Source organism: Maniola jurtina, chromosome 11, assembly GCF_905333055.1.
Source record: "Maniola jurtina chromosome 11, ilManJurt1.1, whole genome shotgun sequence".
NCBI lineage: Eukaryota > Metazoa > Arthropoda > Insecta > Lepidoptera > Nymphalidae > Maniola > Maniola jurtina.
In genome coordinates this window covers 8,396,118-8,422,734 of record NC_060039.1, presented here as the reverse complement: position 1 = coordinate 8,422,734, position 26,617 = coordinate 8,396,118, and the positions used below count along the sequence as shown (strand labels likewise).

Below are 26,617 nucleotides of genomic sequence, written 5' to 3'. Positions count from 1 at the left end.
ATAAACCCTTTGATTACAATGTTGGTCCAAAATTTATCGGCTAAATTTGATACCCGTGAAATTATACCCACTTAGATAAAACCGTTTCATAAGCCTAAAATCAAAATTGAATTGATGTGAAAAATAAATTGGTCCTATTCTTTTTTGGAAACTGTTTCACAGTTAGGTAAGTATGAAAATAATATAATAATTTAGTATGTAACTAAGTTTTAGTGATATAATTAATACTTCATTTTATTTTATTTCATTGACTGATTGTATTATTACATAAATAAATATATGTATTTCTGTTTTTGGCGTAGTGCGTCTAACTCTATAAGTATACGCTTTTTAAAGTAGGTATTCACTTTGTTTGTGATACTTGGAATCAATTGCGTATTGTCATAGGGTCGTCAATAATAATAGGTATATATATAGGTATAGGATAGCCCGTCGCGCGTTGACCAGTGACCACTGCCTCCATCCCTGCACAACTGGAACCCTCCAGTTTGTTCAGGGATGATGGCAAGTGGCAGGTCGGGACGGCTATAGCCATGAACAGTAATACGGTGTCCTATGGGGTGTAATGCAACCTACGTGGATACATTAGCAGATCTCACTTACCAGGCACGTGCCTAAAGGCGGTTGCAACTGATGATTCTACTCAAGCGCCGTAAATACTCATTACGTTTTTGCGGCGCTAGCGATTGTGACTCTAGCTAATTTTTTTATTAATATTGTGCCCCAAAAATTGACCCACGCGCCAAGTGACCCAAGAGCTGAGCATTATTTAGCGTAGCGGCTAATCCTGGCCATCCAGAGAGGCAATAGCGCCCGTGTATTGGACGCTACGGCCTACGGCCATTAATGATCACTTGGACAGTGTACCTTGTTGATAAAATTTTTAGTGGGAAAAATAAGGAAAACCTGTACCATGGTTTTACTATGACCACTCATTGTGTGATCAGAACTTAGACTTGATACATCCGCGTCTTGTTGAATAGTATGGTATACAGAATAGGAATTAAAGTATGTCATCAAATTTTGCTTTTCTTTTTTACTGAGCTGTTTACCATTGAGGTGCCTACCAATTAACATATTTTTAATAAAACCGCATTTAAATAAATAAATACCTACCTACTTTGTATAATTAAGTTATGCGAGAAAGATACAACCAACACGAATACACAATATACCTAAATTAAATAATTTTATGATCGTCATAAGAAACACATTTTAAATACATTCTATAACATCACCGTGACTCTACCTAAAAGAGGTCCCCTAATTAGCGTTTTAACACCTAAATTTAAATATAAAATGTATAAGCAATATGGCGACGAGTCGATTCTCGCCTTTCCCGGCAAAATCTCGTTTACGTACATCGATAAAAGTTGTAAAATGCAAATGGCCTAGTCACTAGTGAAATGGTAAGAATCTTCCGCCCACATATAGAACTTGCCGTTACCTTTTCAAAATATCTAATTATCATTTAATACGTCTATTCTAATTGCCAAATACAATAGGAACCCAAAGATGTCCAGATTTTGATAAGCCTTTAATCATTTCTAGACATCATGACGTGTACGCAAAATGCCAAATCTCTATGTAATAAGGATAATATCTTAAATTTTAAAGGTAGATACCCGTAAAGTTTAAGAACATATTTATATTTACTAGCTTAGACCCGCAGCGTCATCCGAGTGGACTACACAAATTTAAACCCCTATTTTATCCCCTTAGGCCGGGGTTGAATCTTCAAAAATCCTTTGTTAGCGGACGTCTACGTCACAATTATAACATGCCCAGCCCGATTCATTCAGTAACTTTAGCTGTGCGTTGATAGATCAATCAGTCAGCAAGTCACTCACCTTTTCCTTTTATTTTTTTAGATATATTGATACTAGCTGATACCCGCGACTTCGTTCGCGTGGATGTAGGTTTTTCTAAATTCCTGTGGGAACTCTTTGATTTTCCGGGATAAAAAGTAGCCTATGTGCTAATCCAGGGTACACTATCTCCATTCTAAATTTCAGCCCAATCCGTCCAGTAGTTTTTGCGTGAAAGAGTAACAAACATACACACACACACACACACACACACACACACACACACACACACATACAAACTTTCTCCTTTATAATATTAGTGTGATCTTCTTGATTGCAATTCAAAATAGGTGTTACAATCTATACTAATAAATAAAATTGGAGTGTCTGTCTGTAATTTCGAAATAACTACCGCATATTAAGGTCATATGGTTATTTGAACGATACTATAACTGAATCACACGTTTTTAAAATTTTTGTCTGTCTGTCTGTCTGTCTGTCTGTTTGAAAAAGCTAATCTTGGGAACGGCTGAACCGATTTTGGCGGGATTTTCACAGACAAGTAGAGAATTGACCAGGGAGTAACATAGGCTACTTTTTTAACCGACTTTCAAAAAGGGAGTTGTGTTTTTCTACCTATGTACATCGAAATCTCCGAGATTTCTGAACCGATTTGCGTAATTTTTTTTAATCGATAGAGGAACTTTGCGACATTGTTTCATAAAAAATTTGGAGTCCAACTCCTCAATCCTGATGCTGCAGGGGATCTGACCAATCCACGCGGGCGAAGCTGCGGGCATCAGCTAGTAGATAATAATATGTTCCGGGCCACAATCTACTATTCTATGGTATGCACGCCTTCCCAGGAAATGCCAACATACCACGCCTTGACTACTACCATTTTAAAATAAAATATCCTTGGGCCAATAATCCTACGAATTCAGTTTACCGGTTACCTATGTTCAGTAGTGATTTAGATTTCGAGCATAAAACTGCTAAGTTTAGTAGAATTAATTCAGTACTTAGTCAGTATTTAGTATATCGTGCCTAAATGCAAGATGTTTGTTCTATATAATTATATATAAGTTTGTGCCTACGAAATTTAGGGATGTTGGCATTTTGTATGTTACCATTAATAAATTTATTTTGTTGGGCTAGCTCATTTTTTGCGCAACGGATCAGCCTGGCTGTCCAGCGTGGAAATAGAGCCAGTTATTAAAAAAATACTAAATAACTAATACATTTTTTATTGCTCCGTAATTTAATTTTAGTAGGCATTTTAAGGCGTGAAGATCGCCACGCTGATTTTTTTAGAACGATTTATCTCTTAAAGATGATATTTTTAAACATCTAAATTTTTATAGGACTTTCGTTCGACACGGATATGCTAGCCATACTTACCTACTCATATTTAACTTATCGCACGCTTAATAATATTAATATACCTATAATAACCATAAACATATAATATTGGGGTAAGTCGAGATCTCAGCTGGGCTTGTGTTTTATTTAAGCATTGATTTAAAATTAAGGATTAATTTTGAATTCGGTCACTTTAATATTAAAGGCGTGCGATATAATAATAGGTAGGTACTGTAAATCATACAATCATAATGCGACGGAGGAGTGCCAGGCACGGAATTAAAATGCAATAATATATCCAGCGAGCTGTAATTCTGGCCTGTCTCAGATCTCTTGAGATTATCGTAAAGTATTTATTTATCCATTCCCCCGGGAGGTTAGATAGCATCAGGGAATCAATTTTGCGGTGAAACGTCGCGGAGGCGTAAGGTTTGCGAGCCCTAACTTACAGGTGGCAGTAATGTCCATTTAATAGCTATCGGCAACCGAAAATAACGCGCGCATGCTGCCGGTATTATAAACGCATATCCTTTAGTTTGTAAGTTCACGATTATGTGAACGTAGTTACACTAGAGTATCAGTAGATTAGATCAGTACATTCAGAAAGCTCTGCTTTTAAGTATCTCTTGGTGATCAAGTCAGGTAGGTTATATATATATGAGGAATGAGGATAGGATATAGCTCAACATCTACACCGACAGTCAGTTTAGAGTTGACGAGACAACTACTATTCATAAATTACTCGACGACCGTTCGTTCACACTTCACATATTCAGCCAATAAGTGCTTTTCTTGATTGATAGAAGCAGGTAGGTAGGTATATGAAAAAAGTTCAAGTGTACAATTATTATTAAGTTTGCAATCTTTTGACCACAGCACGCTTGCGGATTACGTCAAGTCAACAGAGTACCTACCTACTTAAGTGTATGACTACACTTCAGAAAAATTCAGACCCTACGACTGCCACGACAATTTTTTAATACATCTTAGACCCTAACTTCTTTATGCAAGATATTAAAATCTCACATGTTTACGAGTAAGTATAATCTTTCTTTTTTGCTATCCATATAACCTATAGTAGGTGCCTATTATTATTATTAATACGAAAATGTAGGAAGGTTCATATCTATCTGTCTGCTACCTTTTTACAGACCATCTGATTAACCGATTTTGACATAGCTTACATGACGTTACGTTACGTATACCCCGGGAAAAGACAGTCTACCTACTTTCTGGCCCGGAAAATCAAAAAGCTCCCACAAAATATTTAAAAACTGAAACCCGCATAGACGAAGTCGCGGGTAGATATCATCTAGTTGTTCATAATTATGTAATTTTAATAGAAAATATCTAATTAAGATAAACATTAGAATGTTGGGTAGCGAGAAACTACCTATTCTTAAAACTGCACGCTTTATCAAAGCCTTGATAAAACTTCTACTGTCGTCTGCTACCTTGAATCGCAAGCTCAGTAAATTAACGGGTCTGATATACTAGCAGCGACGTCCTCTCTCACGCAATTCATAGATCCTTAATCTAATTCTAAAGCCCGCACTATTTAACAACGCCATTAATATCGACGCAAACAGAACACCGAGAAGGTATCAGAACTGTATATTTTTGCGTTAGCATATAGGTAGTTACCTAATCAAGCTGCAGCCTATATCCTAAACAAATCCGTTTCTAATCTACGAGAACCAGATAATAAAAACGACAGGTACAAGACCGTTCCAACTAAACTCCCATCACGCCTTTGCAAATGATACACAAATCATAATAAACTTCGTACCTACAAGACGTTCAAACTTTATGAACTGCACTCTTCGCTCATAACTAGTCATACATAACACCAATGTACCTATGACGTAGAAAGCATCAAGCTTACTACAAACCGGTTTAGCTCCACATGAATGCACACATACAAGTGTCCAATTAAACTTGATCTGTGACAGTCAGCGATACCAGTCCCCGCTCGAAACTTGGTGAAGGGCGTCTGGAGGCGAGGCAGGTCGCGTTGAACTGGTCACCACTCTCGAGTGATAAGAAAGCGGCCACAGTAGACTGTCAGGGAACAATCTGTTGTTAAAATGTTGTGATTGCTTTCGATATTGGAAAATTATAAACCTAGGTAGGTATCTCAAGACAAGTGACTAATGAGCCTTCTACGATTGGGTTGTTAAAAGTAAGGTTTAAGTATTTGTAGTACCTTACCTAATTTGCATATTTTTTTAGGTAATTGAAGTAAAATATCATGAGTAAGTAAGAAGGTATAACTTTTTGACTTTTCGGATAAAAAGTAACCTATGATCTTCTTTGGGATGAAAGCTATCTTTGTCGTCAAAATCGTTATAGGCGAATGGGCGAAAACGTAACAGAGTGACAGACACTTTAGCATTTTTTTAACCATCGACCCAAAAAGAGGCGTGTTATAAGTTTGACGTGTGTATCTGTGTATCTGTCTGTGGCATCGTAGCTCCTAAACTAATGAACCGATTTTAATTTAGTTTTTTTTTGTTTGAAAGGTGGCTTGATCGAGAGTGTTCAGACGGTCGATAGTTTGAAAGCTCTTTTCTAGTTATAATAACCTTCACTTGTCAGGGGTGTTATAAATATTTAATTTACACTTGTATACTATTAGTATGGATAACAGTTAAACCTGTTATTTACTTATAATTAACTGATTCAGGGTAGCTTTGTAACTTTCCTTGACCTCACTACTTGTAGAATACGATTAAAGACTAAATTGGAGCACGCTGTATCTAGTCATATCGAGACGATCAACTCTCTCCGAGAGCGAGACCGACTATTTTCTAATTTGATCGCACGACTGAGCTGAAGGAACAAAGCTAATTTGAAAACCTTCACCTTACTATCTTTACTACAAGAAGGAATGAAGATTCTCTCTCAGATTTGGGCGCGTTTGGAACCCTCGTAGCTTTACTTTTCAGTTTACGTAATTAATTATTATCACCACTATATTATTTTACAAATTTAACAATTCTGACCATCAAAAGGTGCACAATAGTACCTTCTCTGAATAAATGATTTTGAGTTTGAGTTTAGTTTCGAGTATTTTGTGACACGTACTTAGGTAGAACATGAAATTTAGAAATCGTATAACTGTGACATAATGAATGAAGTCTTGTTTTATATTCTAAATCAGGACCAAATTATATTTACTTTACTATACTAGGAGTACAGATGATGCCCGCGACTTCATCTGAGTGGATTTCGTCTTTTAACACTCCCATCAAAGGGATCTCTTCAATTTACCAGGATACAAAGTACCTACCTTAATATGTCCATCTGAAGAATAGGAACTATCTCTGTATCAAATATATGACCCTCGCGACTTAATTCACGTGTTAGGTTAATAAAAACCCGGGGAACAAATATCTCTTTGATTAAAAAACTTAAATCCACACAGACGGAGTTGTGGACATCATCTAGTAAAGTATTTTTCAACTTTTCATTTGATAACAAATGTTCAATGACGACAACATATCTAACGTTAACCTTAAAGGCAATAAAGTCCACAAATCAAGCCTTAAAATAACTCCGTCACCAATGCGTGCTCTTATCCATTGGAGACGGAAAGTATAAGGTACATAAGTGACTTTTTTCTCGCGATAAGGCTTTTAGGGGACACGCCACCCAAACTCGTTATCAATTGTGCCTCAAAAAGCATTAGACAACGGAACAGGTTGAAATAAAAGTTCTCTTCCAACGAGCACACTCTTCCCAATCAATAAATTTGTAGATAAAACCAAAAATACTAATACGTTAAAAATCCCAATGCTAAATCAGCAACGTCGACGACTTTGTTTATTGCTTAAATGTGTATTACGGCTGTTTTACGCCGAAGCGACAACATGCGACAATGCGGCATGCTACAGTTGGAAACCTCTATGCAGCATAAATACGGTATGGCACCCTATAAACGAGTTTTGCTAATTTTTAAATATTATTGTTTACTACTTTTTAAATTATTTATCGATGACTATGCAGCTGTGTCAAGTGTGGCATGCCGTAATGTCGCACCGCAGTATGTTGTTCTGGTGTAAATGAAGCTTTAGGCATGTACAGAGGTAGAGCAGGTGTTTTTAATGGTAATCAAAATTGTATACTTAATGGAAAATTTGCTGTTGAAAAACTTAGTTAAAAACTTAAATATAGTAATTACAAGAACTTAATATATTTAAGTTTTTATAGGCTTATACTTGACTGAGGGTAATGGAATTAATTATTATTATGAATTTATCGATCGTGTAAACTTTATAATATATACCAAATTAGAGCAACACAGGCAACCAATGACTAAAATATCAAAAATATCAGGTAATCTAAAATAATAATGTCTAAAATATCAGGTAAAATTGGATCTGAAGTCCAAGTTTTGTTAACCATCTCCTCAATTATACATTCACATGTGGACAAGCTCTTATACGCAATGCGTAGACACAAGACTATTAGTATTGGCGTGAAATAATGAAAGCTATTTCACAGTATAACGTAACCTGTACGTTCATTAAGGCGAGTGTCGATGCCCGCGCCGGGAGCGCGTTGAATAAATCAGACTGGAGAATGCAGGCTGGCGCCCTAATGCGCTTTCGATGTCAGTTGATAGTCACCCCTCTCCCCGGTCTACCTTAAATCGATCTCCTCTCATATAATCATAACACAAATAATATTGCAAATTCACTTTTAAACCCCCGTTAGTGTGTATAAAGTATGGTAAAGTACTAGTACGTAACTACCATTGTGTTTTTATTAATGTATTAAAAACATAGATATCATAAAATTCTAGATCGGCAAGCAAATCTTATGCTCAGCTGGGTTTAAGTTATTATCAAAAAGATTTAACTCGACTCCGTCGGTATGGTTTAACGATTTATTATCTCATGTCAGTAATAATAACCGGGAACTGCCCGCCGAGACACGGAGGAAGTAAAAGGGAAAATTTGGAACTGCAAAGTCGGTTACCAATCCACTCACCAACTTGGATCACTGGAATTAAAATTGGTTCGATAGGTCCAGAGATTACCCCATAAAAACAAACAAATATTTTGGCTCAACAGGTTACCCTCATTATATAGGTACCACTAAGCTCATTTGACATTTATATTTAATCCATTGAAGGTTTTGTACGAAAATATTTAAATATTTTTCAGTGAAGCAGCAATGTAGAACCAACCAATGTCAAATGAGGTCGGTGGCTATCTTCCAGTGTTGATCACTGAGTTAGCGAATCACCCCCGCTCTGTCTGGTAAATCCAAACATTGTTTAACAGACCTTTGCAATATGTTGATTTTATAGTTACATTCACTAAACTGCTAAAACTACTGAATGAATGGCTTTGAATGCAATTTAGCATATTTATAGCTAATACTTGGTTCAAAAGTTTAGGTAGTTTTCATCCCGAAAAGGGTTCTTTCGGGATAGGAAATTAAAATTTTGGCGATGTTACTCCAAAGTCCGTTAAATCTGAACCGATCATTATTATTACATTTCCTTTTTTTACAAAGGTTGTACGATAAAGTTGGTTTCATTTAATATTCTTTTTCTAAACTGGTAAAAAGTGTAATATCCTTGAACAATTTATTGTTAAAAACTCTTTTCCTCCTAACACAAAATCAGAATCGACAAACATAAAGATTTCTTATAAAACTTTTGTGTGCAACGTGCTAAAAAATACCACTATATCATAAAAAGACTGTCAAGAAGTGCGAGTAAGATTCGTGCTCTGAGATGGTTCTGTACCTACTTGTTTTACACATTGTATTACTTATGCCAACATTGGATTTAAAATTAATGATTTTTTTTCAGGTTTTTATTTATTTTTATGCATAATAGTTTTAGATTTGTAGTGCAAAATGTCGAAAAAATACCCGAGTACGGTCCCTCGGTGCGTGAGTCCGACTTGCACTTGGCCCGTTTTTTCCTTATCCACTAGACCTACGTTTAAAATTATTATATATCACCAGAAAGAATCCTACTGTTTGATGAACAAAAGCCGTTTTCGAAAAAAAAGCTTTGACTCACGAACAGAAACAGGCAACAAAATCCATACTTACTTAAAATTATAAATGCGAAAGTGTTTCTGTCTATCTGTCGGCCTGCTAGATTGTCATGGCCCATTCGTTTAACTGGTTTTGACAAAATTTAGTACAGAGATAGCTTTCATTTCGGGAAGAACATCGACTGCTTTTGTCTCGGAAAATTATAGAGTAAGTACCGAAGGGATTTTTAAAAAACCGAAACGTACGCGAATTAAGTCACAGGCACAATCTAGTGGTCCTATATAATATGTTCCATTCTGAGGTACGGAACCCTACAAATACTGTGTGTTAAGAGTGACACTCAAGCACTTTACGGTCAATAGCCTTCGTTCGATTAAATAAGATATTTGGAACGTATTAGCGTACGAACTCGATCTCGAGTTTTGAACGCCTTATTATTTTTCTGATATTTTATAAATTAAATGCTTTGCCCTTTCTTGGGTTATCGTATCGTTAAAAAAAGTCTGATTTTAAGATTTTAAAAATAAAATTGAATATTTTTCACAACTATACTAGTTTGTATTATTTTTATAGCTTCAAAAGTATTTTTGTATTTGCTGTGATGCCTACTCTATTCGACTACTAATATTTTTATACAAGCGACTTAAGCGAACTTGTAAAAAATAAGCTAAGTGGTATGAGTAGCTACTAATAAAATATTAATTATTATTTATCATCCAATCTGTGTGCATATTATTTTCATTCATTAAAAAGCTTATTAATTATTTATTTACACAAATAGCTTCTGTTAGTCAAATTTTACCTGAGATAGCTTATACCCTCAATGAACACATAAGGTTCCGAAAATCAAGGAGTTCCTAGGGGATTATTAAAAATATACATTCACGCGGATGAAGTCAGGGGCATCATCTAGTGATAAAATAAAACATAAATGTAACAGCTCTACCTGGCATGACCTCTACAGAAAAATAATGTTTTGAAATTATAAAAATGTTCAACCACAGTGCAATAAATGTTTTTAAGACCAAAGTCTCAAGTTCAACTTTTATGTGACAAAGAGTAAAGGCATTATCGTAACCATAATCCAACGAGAGGTTTACGAGCATTCTTTATACGATTTTGCTTTTTATAACATTTCTTCAAACTTAAAATTGTACATTTACCTTGTAGCGTAAATTCCTTCCTTCAATTACGTTTTTATGCAGCTTCAATAAGTCCAAACATATTTTGTATATTATTGTGATAGTACTTTACATAAATATGTGTATGATACAATATCATTGAATAGTACCTATATAACAAATAATCTTATGCCACTGAAATTGTTTAAAACAAATAAATGCCTAATTAATGTAATTTCACTAAAAGTCCTATTAATTGCACAGAGTAACATGAAGCAAACAAATTACAAACAAAATTCATGTTTCATTTAATCTTTCGAATGTTTCAGAACGAACGTTGAGATATCGTTGCGAGACGCGGCTTATCGTTAATTTAGAGTCTCCGATTAGACTCCGCCATCCGACGTACGCTAACGAGCATTCGTTTTTAAATTTATTTTTATTTCGACAACAGTATGGTGCCGATGTTTTGTCTTCTACCGACGATTGTACGAAGTTAATTGGATTGTCCGCATTAAAATAAACAAAACTTACCCATATTCATTCGAATATGCTTTAATCGCGACATCTGTCACACCAGTCGGTGCCTCTTACAACACTTATTTTATAATTTGATTTATTTAAATAAGATCTTGAAATATTACCTTTGTAGTAGTAGATTGCAGTGGAGTCCCCGAAGAAACGGCACAGACTTCTACTTCATATCGATCAACACCTGCTTCTCTGTCTAGAGTTACAGCTGTGGATAAGATACCTAGAGAGGAATCTATATCAAACAACCTGTCCACTTGCTTGTTATCACCAGTCACATTTACTATATAATATTCCAAGCCACCTTTATAGTTATTAGTCATATTTAACACAGGAGTTCCAGCTGGTTCATTCTCAGCCACCGAAATAGACCCGACGTTTGTCCACGTAATACCCTCTAACTCTGTCCCACCCATTATAACAGTCAAATATGTTTCCGTGCTTCTTTGTTCACTCAACACTGCTTCATCTGTAGCTTTAATAACAAGATTCCATCTAGCGTCGGGCATAGCGGGAGGATAGCGCAATGTCAATGCACCATTGCTTCTATGCAAATCAAAAATATCATTACCACCATGAATTAGCTTATATGTAACAAGTCCGTTTGTCCCAGAATCCATATCACGAGCCAAAACATTCATTATGAAAATTCCACGATTTAAACTTCGTCCTAATCTTTCAGAATTTATGACAGCGGCGTTCATGGAGACGAAAACTGGTGCGTTATCATTAATATCTTCAACAATGACTGTTACCAGTTTCTCTGCGGAAAGTCTCAAAGATGCAGGTTCGGCTCTGTCATATGCAACTACAGTTATCCTAAATGTGTCAGTGCTTTCTCTATCAATAGGCAGTAAAGTGTGAATGACGCCTGTGACATTATTTATTGCAAAATTTCGTCTGCCATCATTGGGATCTTGATGCGTGATTGAGTAATAAACCTTTCCATTCAAACCTGAATCTGGATCTTCCGCTGTAACTGTAACTATTGGAGTATGCGTTGGAATACCTTCTCTTATTTGTCGGACAATAGCAGTGTTAGTAAAAATGGGTGCGTTATCATTCGCATCGATTACGTTAACTGTAAATGAAATACTTGAAGAAAGACTCGGGCTTCCGTTATCCGTTGCTGTTATATTCAAAACATAGGAAGTTAAATCTTCGTAATCTAAATGCTTATGAAGAAACAATTCTCCAGAATAGCTGTCTATGAAAAATGTTTCTTTTCTATTGCCTGATGTAATAGCAAATTGTAGCTCATTATTTATACCCAAATCTGCATCATTGGCATGGAACTGAATAATTTTTTTATTCACTGGTTCTGTTTCTAAAACTGCAACTTTCATTTGAGTTTGAGTGAAAATGGGTGCATTGTCGTTCTCGTCCAATACGTTGACCGTTATTGTTGTTGTAGAAGAAAGACGTATTGCTAGTCCTGAATCATGGGCCATTATGGTGAGTGTATAACGATCTACTGTTTCTCGATCTAGAGGCTTATTAATAGATAGTTGACCAGTCGCTTCATCAAGCATAAATTTTCCAAGCTCGTCGCCTCCAATAAGCTTATAGTAAATATCTCCGTTAAGACCTTCATCAGCATCTAAAGAATATACTCTCATTATGGAAGCACCTACAGCAGCTCCTTCTGAAACTTCTACTGAATATGGTGTCCTAGTAAAAATTGGAGCATTGTCATTTACGTCGGTAATATATATGGTAACTCTAACTGAGTCAGACAACTTTATTTTTCCGTTGTCACTTACTGTAACAGTCAATGTAATGTAATTTTGTCCAGTGTTTTGTGATAAACTTTCTCTGTCAAAAGTTTTCAGAGTTCTAATGAACCCATTTCTTGAATCGATTCTAAAATCATTTTGAACAATAGGTAAACTGAAAGTCAGTTCAGCATTTCGTCCTATGTCTTTATCTGTTGCTGTTAATTTTCCCACAAAAGTATCGGCTGGTTCATTTTCTTTAATTTTAAATATGAAAGTTGTATTGGTAAACTGTGGACTGTTGTCATTTTCGTCTAAAACGTGTATTACAACTGGAACTTGTGATGATCTTGGAGGCTTGCCATGATCAGATGCTATTATTGTCAAGGAATAGTAATCTCTCTCTTCTCTATCAAGTGAACTTCTCACATACAGAAAACCATCAGGAAACACACCAAACTTTCCGTCCGTATTACCTTCAATAATTTCATAGGATATTCTACCATTAAGCCCTAAGTCAGCATCTGATGCCGATATGGCAAAAAATCTTGTATTCACAACAGTTGACTCTAATAGTGAAGTTTCGTAAGAAGTATGATCAAACACAGGAGTGTGATCATTAACATCTTTTACTATTGCCGATATTGTATGTTTAGTTGCAAGTACAGGTTTCCCATTATCAGTAGCGGTTACTTCGATTGGTAAAATTGATCCTGGCTCACTTGTGATAGCTTTGTTCAAATATATAACGCCAGTTGTTTCTGATATTCGAAAACTGTTATCTGCGTTATAACTTAAACTATATGAAACTGTTCTGTTTGATCCTGAATCACGGTCTGTGGCTCTAGCGAAATAAACTTCTTGTCCAACCGCCATATTTTCCGGTATAAATATTTCATCTTTTCCTTCTATAAAAATCGGATAATTGTCATTAACATCTAATATAGAAATATTCACCGTTGTGAATCCAAACGTTTGACCACTTTTAGCCATAATTTTTAGGTTGTATGTCATTTTATCTTCGCGGTCAACATTTGATACGGTTGTAATTATTCCACTTTTTTCATCTATTTTAAATACATGTTTGTTATCACCATCTATTAAATAATATAAAATTGTATCACTTGAAGTTCTAGTATTCACTTTACCTACAAACCTACCAAGCTGAGTTTTCATTGTTCCTTCATCTTCCACTATTTTAAAATTATAACCATTATAACCCTCAAACTCTAAGTTTTTACGTTGTGAAGCTTTAATTATTTCAACAATAGCATCTTCAATAGCTCTTCTATTACCTTTATCTTTACATGATATTCTTAGAGAATACATTGCTTTAGGTGCTTTGCGGAAATCTTTTTGTAAAATAATTTTGCCAGTATTTGGATCAATATCAAAATAACCATCCCCTCCACTTTCAATTTTATACATAATTTTAGCATTTTCTCCTTCATCTAAGTCCATAGCTTTTACTTGAAGGATCGTTGATCCAGGATTCATGTCTTCTCTTATACTTTCAAAATATCTTTTTGGATAAAAGACTGGGTCATTGTCATTAACGTCAAGAACTTTAAGAAATACTGTAGCTGTTGATGACTGAGGAGGATATCCTTGATCCTTAGCAACAACTTGAATTTCACATAAGGGAATTCTTTCTCTGTCCAATTCTATAGCCGCACTTAATTGCCCAGTTATAGCATCTAAAATAAAAGTATTAGGATATTTCCTTTCAATATTAGACGATAAATAATAAGACACAGATCCATTTGTTCCCTGATCATAATCGGATGCAGTTAGTATAAGAATTTCTTTAATAGGTTTCACGTTTTCAGGAAGAGATGCATTGATCTGAGATTGTGGAAAAGTAGGCGCTTCATCATTCTCATCTAATATTGTTATTTTAAGTCTTGTATAAGCCCATTTGGGATTAGGTCCACCATCCCTAGCTGACACATTTAATTCCACAGTACCTTGAATTTCTCTATCTAAAACTGACCTTGTTGTTACTAAACCCGTGAGATGATCAATGGAAAACCATTGTTGTTGATTTCCATCATTAAAATCGTAAAAAATTTCAGCATTAACACCTGAATCTTCATCAGACGCTGTAATACCAGCCACATATGTACCAGATGGCGCTAGTTCACTTAACACTGTTGAATACTCAGACTTTTCAAATACAGGTTCATGGTCGTTTACATCGTTAACGTGAATTACAAGGAATGCAGTGGTAGTGCGTGAAGGTACACCCTGATCAGTAGCAACCACACTCAAATTGTATTTACTTATTTCTTCCCTGTCTAAAATTCCATTTACATGAACGATATAAACACTACTCGAGTTTTCTAGACGGAAATGATTCAGTTCATTTCCGGATACAATTTTAACACTCGTAATACCATTTAATCCTGCATCTAAATCAGTTACAGTTATTGCAGCAACAAGTGATCCATTTTTGGCATTTTCATCGACTGTAGCAAAGTTTGCTGTCGGTGGTACATAAGTAAAGGTAATAACTGGGTCATGGTCATTTGCATCAATAAGATTTACAGTTACATACGTTCGTGCATCTTGTCGCGGTACCCCGTGATCCTTAGCTATAACAGTCAAAACACAGGTCATATTACACGTCGTATTGCTGCAATACTTTGGACAGCTTAATTTTTTCATAGTTGTTATTACACCTGATTCTGGATCCACTGCAAACTGTTTTTCCGTATCAGTAACTTCATAGGTAATTTTACTATTATCACCCAAATCACTATCTGTCGCAGTAACTTTTAGAACCGTAGTTCCAGGTGGTACACTTTCGTTGAGAGATACAGAAAAATCACTCTGATCAAATATTGGCGGGTTATCATTTACATCTAAAATAGTAACATTTACTTGTAAGTACCCGTACTTTGGTGGACTTCCACCATCCCGTGCTGATATATTTAAGATATAAAAATCATTTGTTTCTCTATCTAACTTGCCCGTTGTTTCCAAGTGTAGGTAGGATGTTTGTCCGCTCGGATTTACAGTAACATTCAAACGAAATTTCCCTTCATTGTCACCATCTATAATCCTGTAATCATTTGCTATTCCATTTTCTCCCAAATCCATATCCGTGGCTGCATCTAATAACAACTTTGTTCCTGGAGCCGCACTTTCTGAAAATGCTACAGCTATTACTGGTTCAGGAAACTCGGGAAAGTTGTCATTGACATCCGTAACCCGAAGCCGAACTTCAATAGGATAAGTAGGCTGACTCGATAGAACTACAAACGCATAACGATCCACTTTTTCACGATCAAGAATCACATTAGTTTTTATCTCACCGGTTACCGGATCCAGAATGAACTCTTTCGGAGGCTCATTAAAACGATAGGTGAAACCAGGTTTGATTGGTATCTTTCCAACAAACGTTCCTATAGGTTGAGCCTCTGGCACGCGAAGGTCGACGCCGGTATCCACGGCGCGAGACTGCATCTGTTCGGCGGCGGCGCCAGCGCCCGCGCCGGAGAGCAGCGCCAGCACGGCCAGCACCACGTGCCACCGCCCCATCCTTGTCATGACACTGACAATAACATCGCACAGATGCTCTCCTTCAGCGAAATTTACCCGCAACTGAAACTCTTACTGTGTCCCGTTCGCGCAGTGCCGCGCGCTCGCTCTGCTCAGGTATGCAACATGGCCGCGACGACCTGCGCGAGCACGAATATCTCACAGAAAGTGCGACCCGCCGTTGCGCCTACGCCGTCACATTCATTCGTAAACACACGTGACACTCACTATTTACACCAGTTACAGGTCGCAATGTCGGTTTATTTAACTAAAACTCCATACACTTCGTACATATAACGTTAAAACTTAGAGTAAGCAAAGATATCACAGTTTAATAACACTATTCAGTCAAGTTTTTGTCACTTTGTGGTGTAGTTTACGCAACGGGACGGGCATGCAGGTTGCGACGCGCTCGGCACGGTACTGGCGCAGCGGGCGGAGGCTTTCTCGCCGCCCCGCGACCCTCCTTGCGCCTTGGCCCTCCCCGCAGCTTTCAAAGCTCAGACCGTAGCTGCGGGATGATGATGCAGAGATAATGGCCGCCCAAGGATTCTACTATTTATTGTTCAAGGGACACTTATTATTATCACTGATGCAGTAAAATATTTTTAAATAAACTACTGTAGGCCACGTATGGTAATTACTTTCTTTGTCATGTAAATAAAATGTTTCTACATATTATATACTTTTATATAAGCTATTTTACAAAATCTTCAAAGTAATAAGATAGTTTTATAGCTAAGACTCCAAAAACAATAAATTATTATACACCTATTAATGATAATAATATTCTAAATTTTGACTTCTGTCTTTTTTTTAAATTTTAAAGCTGGGTGTACGTCTAAAAAATAAAGCCTATCATAGAAATTGAAACACCTAGTTAAACCATACTATTGGAAAATTAATTATATTATTAAAAACTCTCATTTTGCTATTAGGTAATACCTTTAGCGCGTTGATGTCTTTTGTACGCAAATCGATTCATTGTATGTATCAGCAATATTATAGCGGTTCTAGGTTTTACCCAGCTGAGTTTGTTGTGGGCTCTTCTCAGACTTGGGTGTGTTTGAAACCCTCGTAGCTTTAGTTTTAAGTTTACGTAATTAATTATTATCACCACTATTATCATCTTTCAACAAATCCAACAAACAAAAGGTGTGCCTACCTACTTTGAATAAATGATTTTGACTTAGAATTTGTTATTGGTTACATTACAAATTACAATGTATTAAAATATATAGTGATATATAAATATTATATTTAACAAAAATTTGAGCTGTTATCCAGTTTGTGATAATTTATTTAAACACACTATGCTTCTAAACGAAATTACACTATACATATCTGGAACAGAAGAATTGAAACGCCTATTAGTATAGTAGCCGGAACTGAATCTCTCGAACTGAAGCAAATTAACGCAAAATTATTGCATATTTCATTAATCCAAACGTCCATACTCTTTAATATTTATAAATGCGAAAGTGTGCCTCTCTGTTTATCTGTCTGCTAGCTTTTCACGGCCCATCCGTTTAACCGATTTTGACAAAATTTGGTACAGAAATAGCTTCCATTCCGGGGACGGAGATAGATCGTATCCCAGAAATTTGAAGAGTTTCATGGAATATTAAAAACCCTAAATCCACGCCAGCGAAGCCGCGGGCACCATCTGGTCATACTACACCTCCTATCACTGTCATACATCCATACATAGTTGCTATTCTACTTCGGTAGTTGCTATTTGGTAAATAGATTTCTACGAACTGCATCCATGCAAGGGAAGTCTATATGTATTAGAAATAAAAGAGTCGGAAATGAATTGAATTGAATGCAATTATTGTAATGTACATACTATATGATATCGCATAGAATCGATCAAATATGATTTGTTATAACGGTGAAAGAAAATATTATGAGAAAACCTGCAAGTCTGAGAGCTATCCATAATACCTCAAAGATGTGTGAATTCTGCCAATCCACACTTGGCCAGCGTGGCGTGTGGAAGTCCCTACAAGAAACTTATGTCCAGCTGTGGACGCCTAGATCCATTGTTGATGAGGATGATGATGATGTTTCGAAAACGTTCATTTCCTAGGAAAGTATAGAAATATTTATATTTTATAATTAATTTTAATAAGTATATAATTTATTTCCCACATTTCTTGTTGATTTTAGGATTAACACCTAACTCTACATTGTCTATCTAGGAACCCTACAATATAACAATGGGTTACATAGGTATACATTTCCGGCAACACCTAGTATAATAATTAGGACCATTAGGACTGAAACCCCAAAGTAAGAAAAAGTCGTCCTTGAACTCCATCTATGTCATGGATACTTTTCAACTAAGGCAAAGCTTTATTGGACATTATTTTGTAGACGTTGCAGACACGTTGCAGCTTTCAAGTCAAAACTTCTCGTAAACACCAACCTGAACTTTTGCCTAATCCAGCTATCCTTTGATAGATGGCGCTGGTAAACAAATCCAAATTGGTGAATTTTTAATGTTCATTCTGGATTCAAATTATAGCCCCAAAATGACCTCAAATTATCTAAAAAATAAAGAGTTAAAAAATGGTACTTAAATTTAAAAAAAAACAACGCTATGGCTATGTGTAACAATGTAAATTTTCAAAACCAATACGACGACATTATGCTTTAGAAGCTTTTATACGTAGGTAGAAGTTTATAAGTAATGTAATATTATATTTTTTTTATGAAATCATTTGAATTCTATCCAAACGGAAGGAAATCAAAAGCTGACTGACTGATCTATCAATACACAGCGCAAACTACTGAACTGATCGGACTGAAATTTGGCATGCAGGTAGCTATTATGACGTAGACTCAATGATTCAATCCCTAGGGATGAAACAGGGGCTTGAAATTTGAGAAGTCCATGCGGACGGTGTCGCGGGCATTAGCTAGTATAATATAATAGATACAGTTATGTACATTATGCATTTTTCTTTATCGATTCATCGGTTCTGCAGTCTGCTATGATACAAAAAATTAGGCTCATTCAGTTTAGATAAATAAGGTGCGGTTCGTGTGATTAACTTTTCCTCTGCTGTTTCATATTATGTCGTACTCTATAATATGATGTGTCATGACAAATCCAATGTGGCCGATAACCAAACTAAAATATGACACAAAACATAAACTAAACTTATACCAACCTACTTTTAATTTTTTTAATTTAGAAAATTTGAGCTTTCTATCCTACGGTTCATGAGATACAGCCCGCTGATAGATATACCTACGGGGAGACGGACGGACGGACAGTGCAGGCTTAGTAATAAAATCTCGTTGGCACCCTTCAGATACGGAAACCCTGCAAACTTTCACATTTTATTATATTAGTGAGGCGTGTCACCTACATCAGTCAGTGGTGGAATTTTTAGGATAATCTCGTTGCATTAAATATTCTTGGAAGACTCTCCACTAGGTGGACGGACGACATCAGGCGATTCGCAGGGAGCCGCTGGATTCAGGCGGCGCAAGACCGTGGTGTGTGGAAGTCCCTACAAGATACTTATGTCCAGCTGTGGACGTCGGTGGTTGATGATGATGATGATGACGATTAATTATTCAGTCATTCTGCCAATACTTGAGTAAGTAGTAGTATATAAGTATTGATTGCTTTTACGAAACCATCACCAAAATAGCCTGAATAATATATACGAGCCCCTTTTGGTTGGTTAAAAATAACCCAGTACTTTCATATACTATATTTTCTATTGAAGCACTTGTTGCTTAAACGGCTTGACGTCACTCCCCCTACTAGCGCCGAGGCGGCTTTGCCCAGGGGGGGCCGCGCCTCCCAGCGGGAAGTGCTGACGTAAGGACCTATACTCATGAATGGAAAGAATCCTAAACTTGGCTGCCTTACTTCTCATACCCACACAGCATAATATCACGGATTACGTCATTTCGACTAGCATATCTTTGTCACCGTAGACAGTATTTTTTATTTGCTCTATCACTACAAAAAAATAAGTACCTACCTATATTATTTGGATATATTTTTCGATTTTTGTTGAAAAAATATTTTTGAAAAGATAATTTTGACAAATCCATATTCATATTATCCATCCTATAATATTATGCGAGAGTGTTGGTCTGTCTGCGAGCTTTTCACGGCCCATCCATTCAACCGATTTTGACGCTTGGTCTGTGCCAAACAATTTGGATATGGATTTACATCACGGGATAGCTAACATCCCGGGAATGGACATAAGCTACTTTTATCCCGGAAAATTGAGGAGCTAACTTGGGATTTTTATAAAACCTAAATACATGCGGACAAAGACACAGACACCATCTAGTAAATTAAATATATACGTAATTTACCTTAAAGCAAAACAGCAAGTAGAATAATTAATAAAGTATGTTTGCCAGTTGCCTACGTAAGTACACGCCTACGTTCAAATACTTTGAGGGGATAAAATCTGTTAATTCAACTTTTTCCCGTTGAATTAACAGGTGATTATTATTAATTAGCGATTTTTTTAATTTACTAGATGGTGTCTGCGACTTAGTCCGCGTGTATTTAGGTTTTTTCAAAATCCCACGTCAGCTTCTCAATTTTCTTGGGTAAAAGTAGCTTATGTCCATTCCCGGGATGTTACCTATCCCGGGAATTTTTGTAAATTTAAAAGTTCCTTTTTGTATCAAAAAAGATTTTAAATATGTAGGTATAACTAAATTTGTAGTTTTATATAAGGTCATTTATTTTTGATCCAGAACAAAACCTTTGTTGAATGAAAATTTCAGGAGAACGGGTTGCTTTCAGTTGTAATTTATTGCGGTCTTCTGAAAATCGACATTGGGAGTCTGAATGCCATTTCTATTTATAGAAGCTCTCCCACCCACGCTACTGAAAGCTCAGCTAGTATATCTACGGCTATACATGACTCCCGCCGCCGGTGGAGAGAAAAACAAAGGCCTCTGGTAGCTTCTATCGCCTTTGTATAACAGGCAGACGTGCCTCGAATACGCGCAATAGAAAAAGCCCTTGGAAAAGGCAATTACTTTGCATCTGCTGCAACAATAACATTGTGCAAAGTTAATTTTCTATTTTTAAATCGAGCATCCTTGCAAAGGACATTCTTGCGATGAAAATTGCGTTAGAATTTTTATTTTACAGCTTTGTACTACTATTACCATCAGTAAATATTTCTGTAGATATTGTCCGTCGTGCTTAGAGTAAAGAATTATTTCGTATTTAGAAAACATTGTTTCGTATCTGGAAAACATTAAACGTTTGCGTGGAAAAAGATTTATATTCGCGACAAAAATATTTATGGATCATTCGGATATGCGAATTTTAGAACATTTACTACTGTAGTAACATGTCACGTCAATTTACCTTCAGTTAGGGTATCTGTTCATAATATATCATATTATCAGCATCACTGGAAGAACACAATAATACTAGGTATATAGGTAAGGTTCTAGGTATCAGTATTAATGTAAAACGGCGACATAGAGGCGCCAGTCGGTCAATGACCTAGTATTTGTGACTTCCGCTAGGTAGGTACCGAAACTGACGATGCAATTCGACTGCACCGAAATACCGATTTCACCCTCCCCGACCTACCCAATGCGGTTGAGTCTGCGAGGCGCTATTATTTCCTAAAGTTCTTAGCTGTAGTTTAGTCATACGAAAAATCTTTATCCATACTTAATATTATAAATGCGAAAGTGTGTCTGTCTGTCTATCTGTCTGTCTGCTACGTTTTCACGGCCCAACCGCTGAACCGATTTTAATGAAAGGTACAGATATGGGCTACATCCCGGGGAAGGACATAGGCTACTTTTTATCGCGGAAAATCAAAGAGTTCATCTGAAATCGACGCGGGCGAAGCCGTCGGCATCCCCTAGTAATCTATAATATCTATATTATTATTTCATATCCATATAAGATGATGCCCGCAACTTTGTAAACATGGAGTTGGGTTATTGAAAATCTCGCGGAAACTATTTGATTTTGCGTGACAAAAAGTAGTGATCGATTAAACGATTGGGTGATGAAAACATTATGACACAAAATCGGTTTCAGGCAAGTGTGAATAGCTTCATACAAAATGTTCTGCCATTGGAACATCCGGTTAAAATCCGGGCCCGACAGACGATAAGTGGGAATGGGCTGTTAATCATTTTGGTGAACCGGTAAAAACGACGGCCACCGAATTTTTTTTTTATTTCATACTTTTTTTTTGTTATTTTCAGGAGGCTGTCCAGAACGTGTGGAATTGGATATGGAATTCGCTGGAGCAATTCTACTATCCTGAAAAAGTTTCCTGAACTGAAAGAACTGTTTGGTTTTCCGGGATAAAAAGTTGTTTATGTCAATAACATGGACGCAAGCTACCTCGGTACCAAATTTCATACAAATCGGTTGAGCGGATGGGTCTTTAGGACTCCCGAGGGAACTCTTTGATTTTCCGGGATAAAAAGTAGTATGTCCGTCCCCGGGATATAAGCTAACTCTGTACCAAATTTCGTCAGAATCGGTTAAACTGTTGGGCCGTGAAAAGGTAGCAGACAGACAGACAGACGTGCAGACAGACAGATGGACACACAGACACACTTTCGCATTTATAATATTAGTATGAATAATATGGATAATGTTCTCAAAAGTGTGTAAAGTCTGCAAATCTGCCCTTGGCTAGTGTGGTAGACTACTTATAGCCAACTGCTCACTATGAAAGCAGAGTGTTGCGCCGTAGTATAAGCCGGCATTGGGTTGATCACTGTTGATCATGATCACAATGATTATATTATCTAGTACTAGCTGACGCCCGCGACTTCGTCCGCGTGGATTTAGGTTTTTTTCGAAATCCCGTGGGAACTCTTTGGTTTTCCGGGATAAAAAGTAGCCTATGTGCTAATCCAGGATATTATCTATCTCCATTCTGAATTTCAGCCAAATCCGTCCAGTAGTTTTTGCGTGAAGGAGTAACAAACATACACACACACACACACACACACACACATACAAACTTTCGCCTTTATAATATTAGTGTGATCTACCATAACATATTGCACTGTTTTATTTGTTTTTAGGTTGATGTAATATCGTCATAGCATGATAAGTTTTATCAAGTGATGGACAATATCTCATTTTAATTTATGTACCTAGTTGTTATCTAACGGGGGATATATGGCAAAATAATCGATTTGATAACAAGAGATACCGATTACTTTTTCGGCTTTCGCTTGAATATAATTTAAAAAAAAACCGTTCCGGGATCTTTGAAAAGCCTATTTCAACACAGAGATGAAATCCTGGGAAAAAGGAAGTTATGTATACATCTATCTTACTATAAAGGTGAAACTGACTGACTGACTGACTGACATAATATTATCAATGTTCAGCTCAAACCGCTTGATCTAGAAACATGACATTTTGCGTGTAGGCAGATTCTCTCTTGAAGAGGGCTCTCTCCGTCACTCGTTTCATACAATCGTAGTTCCAATTTCCTTTTCTCTCCCCCAAATAAATAATTTAAAAATTGCCAAATGAACTCGAGGCGGCTAAGCTAATTAACATAATACTAATCCTAAATAATAAATCGAAATCCTAATAATAATATTGTAAATATGAAAGTTTGAATGTTTGGATATTTCTTAATTGGTGAGGAAATTAACGCTTCAATGACTTAGCCGATTTGGCTGTTAGGACTTTGGAACTGGAATAGAGATACCTAGCTTATACTTTGATTCAACATACCTATAGGGAATCCCCTAAAATATCCTGGAACAGAGTTCCCGCGGATCCCTAAAAAATCTATAGGTACACACACGGCTGAAGTCGCAGACATTATCTAGTTAGTTTATAAAAGAAAAATCGATTTAAAAAATGTGGTAAGTACTGGTGGTAACTTTCTAATTGCCGATGTATGTCGGTATAACAATGTTTTCTCAATGTTATCTTGACGCAGAGGCTCCTAGATCCTGAAAAAGAAAACGCGCGATCACGTGATAATGTTATAACGTGATTGGTCTATGAACACGTCTCCGCTTCGCTCCGCTTCAATGAATAATTTATACACCTCGTAAAAGAGGCGAACCATACGTTAAAAGCGCGCTCCAGCCGTCGTTGTCGCTTTATGTACAGTTCCTTGTATTACAAATCGCATACGTGTGTACATTATACTTCAGTGTCACACACCCACTGGTATCTTCTACCATGGCTTCAGTTCTCAGAAATTTGAATATGGTTTTTTATTAATTATCCTATGTACCTACCTAACTATTGTTTAATTTAAGGTAGAAACCAGTTGTAATTTATTAAGTTATCTTGAAACTTTCCAAGGCTTTTACTTTTAGTGAACAAGCTCTTGAAACAACGTTGCTCAATAAGTGAATACCTATTACCTACCTAAGTAATTACCACAGAAACTTTAAAATGTAAAGTAATAGAAATAGCAAATTTTTTATTTAGAATTTGCTTTCTTTTAAAACGTGTCACGTGAATATGAGCAACTAACTCTTACAAAAAAAAAATTTTCAAAAGAAAAATAAAACCGACTTCAAAAACCACAAACACTAAAAAGTAAAAAATAACTTTTATTTAGCTACACGTGTAATGTACCTAGGTATGAAGTCGAGCGAGCACATTAAAACAAAATTAGAAATCCAAGAGTGAAGCTCGCCCGACTTCATACCTAGGTACATTACACGTGTAGCTAAATAAAAGTTATTTTTTACTTTTTAGTGTTTGTGGTTTTTGAAGTCGGTTTTATTTTTCTTTTGAAATTTTTTTATTTCACAATTTTTAGTGGCCCACTGTACTATAATATGCTATGCGCAGTTAAAACCCTACTGTTTACTAAGCTATTACACTGATCGCGAGCAATTTGCTCCTATCTATTGAGGAGTTCTGTTCTCCATCTCCGAAGATATTCATCAGATCTTCACCAAATTTATATGGGACCAACTGCACAGTATACTCTTTCAAACAAAAAAAAAATTTTCCAAATCGGTCCAGGGGTCTTTGAGTAATCGGGGAACATACATAAAAAATAAAAATAAAAAAGATTCCGACGAATTGAGAACCTCCTCCTTTTTTGGAAGTCGGTTAATAATTCAAAAGAACATTAATCTTAAGCATTCCAAGTAAAGTAAATAAAATAAAATAAAATGTAAATTAAACAATAATATCATCGTACAAACACATCTGTTTTTATGATGATTCACAGCGCATTTGAGCAGTGACAAACTCGTGTTTTCTTACACTTGTGTGGCAAAGATATTATAAAACTCCGGAAAGGCAAAGCTCATACAATCGCATTTCAAAAATAAAGACAAATTCGTACGCTTGCGTGCGTGGGACACATACGCGTAACGACACCGACTGCATCAGATATTGGCACAGGGTTAATGCTTTTGACATCTACAAGCTTCAAAAAATAGCTGCCCGTTACCAGGGTTATTCTATGCTATTCTGAATTCTGTGATTATTATCTATTTCGAAATTAACAAATTTCTCTCGGTTAAATTTTACGATCATCACCTCTATAAAATAAGTTTTTAATTTCACTTTAATTAGTTTAGTTTTTTTTATATACCTAGGTACTTAACTTTCAATAGTACTTAGATCTTTAAGTAAGTAACTTATTTCCAATCGTCACAATAAGTTACTCGACTTCTATAATTTTAAACTTACGTAACAATCAACAAGCATGTTATTGTTTACTTAATTGTTTTTGTTTCAATATTATTTTTTGTTGATGTGATCTCAAAGATAACTTTTGTTTTAATTTATACGTCGGTGTATTGATACAATCACACTTGCAGGCAAGTGATAATGCAGCCTGGTGGAGCGCGCTTGCCTTCTTTCAATATCCTAGCGGTGTAAATTGAATACTAAGCTCTCTATACTATCTATGCGTCTGTTTCTTTATTCCATTACAAGTAAGCTAGCCCTTGACTGCAATCTCACCCAGGCGTAGATCCAGACCTCAAAAAAAATTGTGGGCACAGTCACCCGAAAATCGGCCAAATGCGAGTTGGAGTAGGAACTCGCTCATGATCGACATAGTTCATTCCTACAAAGAAGATGTTTCCAAAATATATGTCACCTTGATCAAGATTTAGTACAGAGTTATAGTTCCTCGTGGGCAAAGCCATGGAGAGAACACTAGTAAAATTTTATTAAACCTGTAAAATGTTAGTTTTTTTCACTGTCAAAAATTACAAAAGTAAATGTGTCTTTGTTTGCACATCACATAAGACTCCTAACTACTAAACCGATTTTGGTGAACTCTTTACAACTTTAAAGCCGACCGTGAAAGTATGACGTCACAAACCTTTTACGGTTGGGAGCATGGCCATCGTGCCCACAACGGTGGATCCGCGCCTGATCTCCCCTGGTGGTATGTGATGATGCAGTCTAAGATAGAAGCGGGCTAACTTGGAAGTAGTCACCACTGCGTCAGACAGGTCATCATGCCGGCTCTTATCTATATGTTTAGAGCCTAGTAGTATCCAAAATAATAGTGGGACG

At 36.3% G+C, this 26,617-nt stretch overlaps 1 protein-coding gene across 1 annotated transcript in view; it reads right to left on the bottom strand.

Annotated features, from left to right (window-relative positions):
* Nucleotides 1-16,110, bottom strand: part of LOC123869329 (cadherin-related tumor suppressor) — a 155,449-nt gene extending 139,339 nt beyond the window's left edge. Inside the window, exons 1-2 of the mRNA XM_045912199.1 lie at nt 13,935-16,110; nt 10,957-13,001 (exon numbers count right to left, since the gene is read on the bottom strand). Of these exons, the coding sequence (XP_045768155.1) occupies nt 10,957-13,001; nt 13,935-16,110 (4,221 nt within the window). The remainder of the gene's footprint in view (nt 1-10,956; nt 13,002-13,934) is intronic.
* Nucleotides 16,111-26,617: the final 10,507 nt, after the last annotated feature.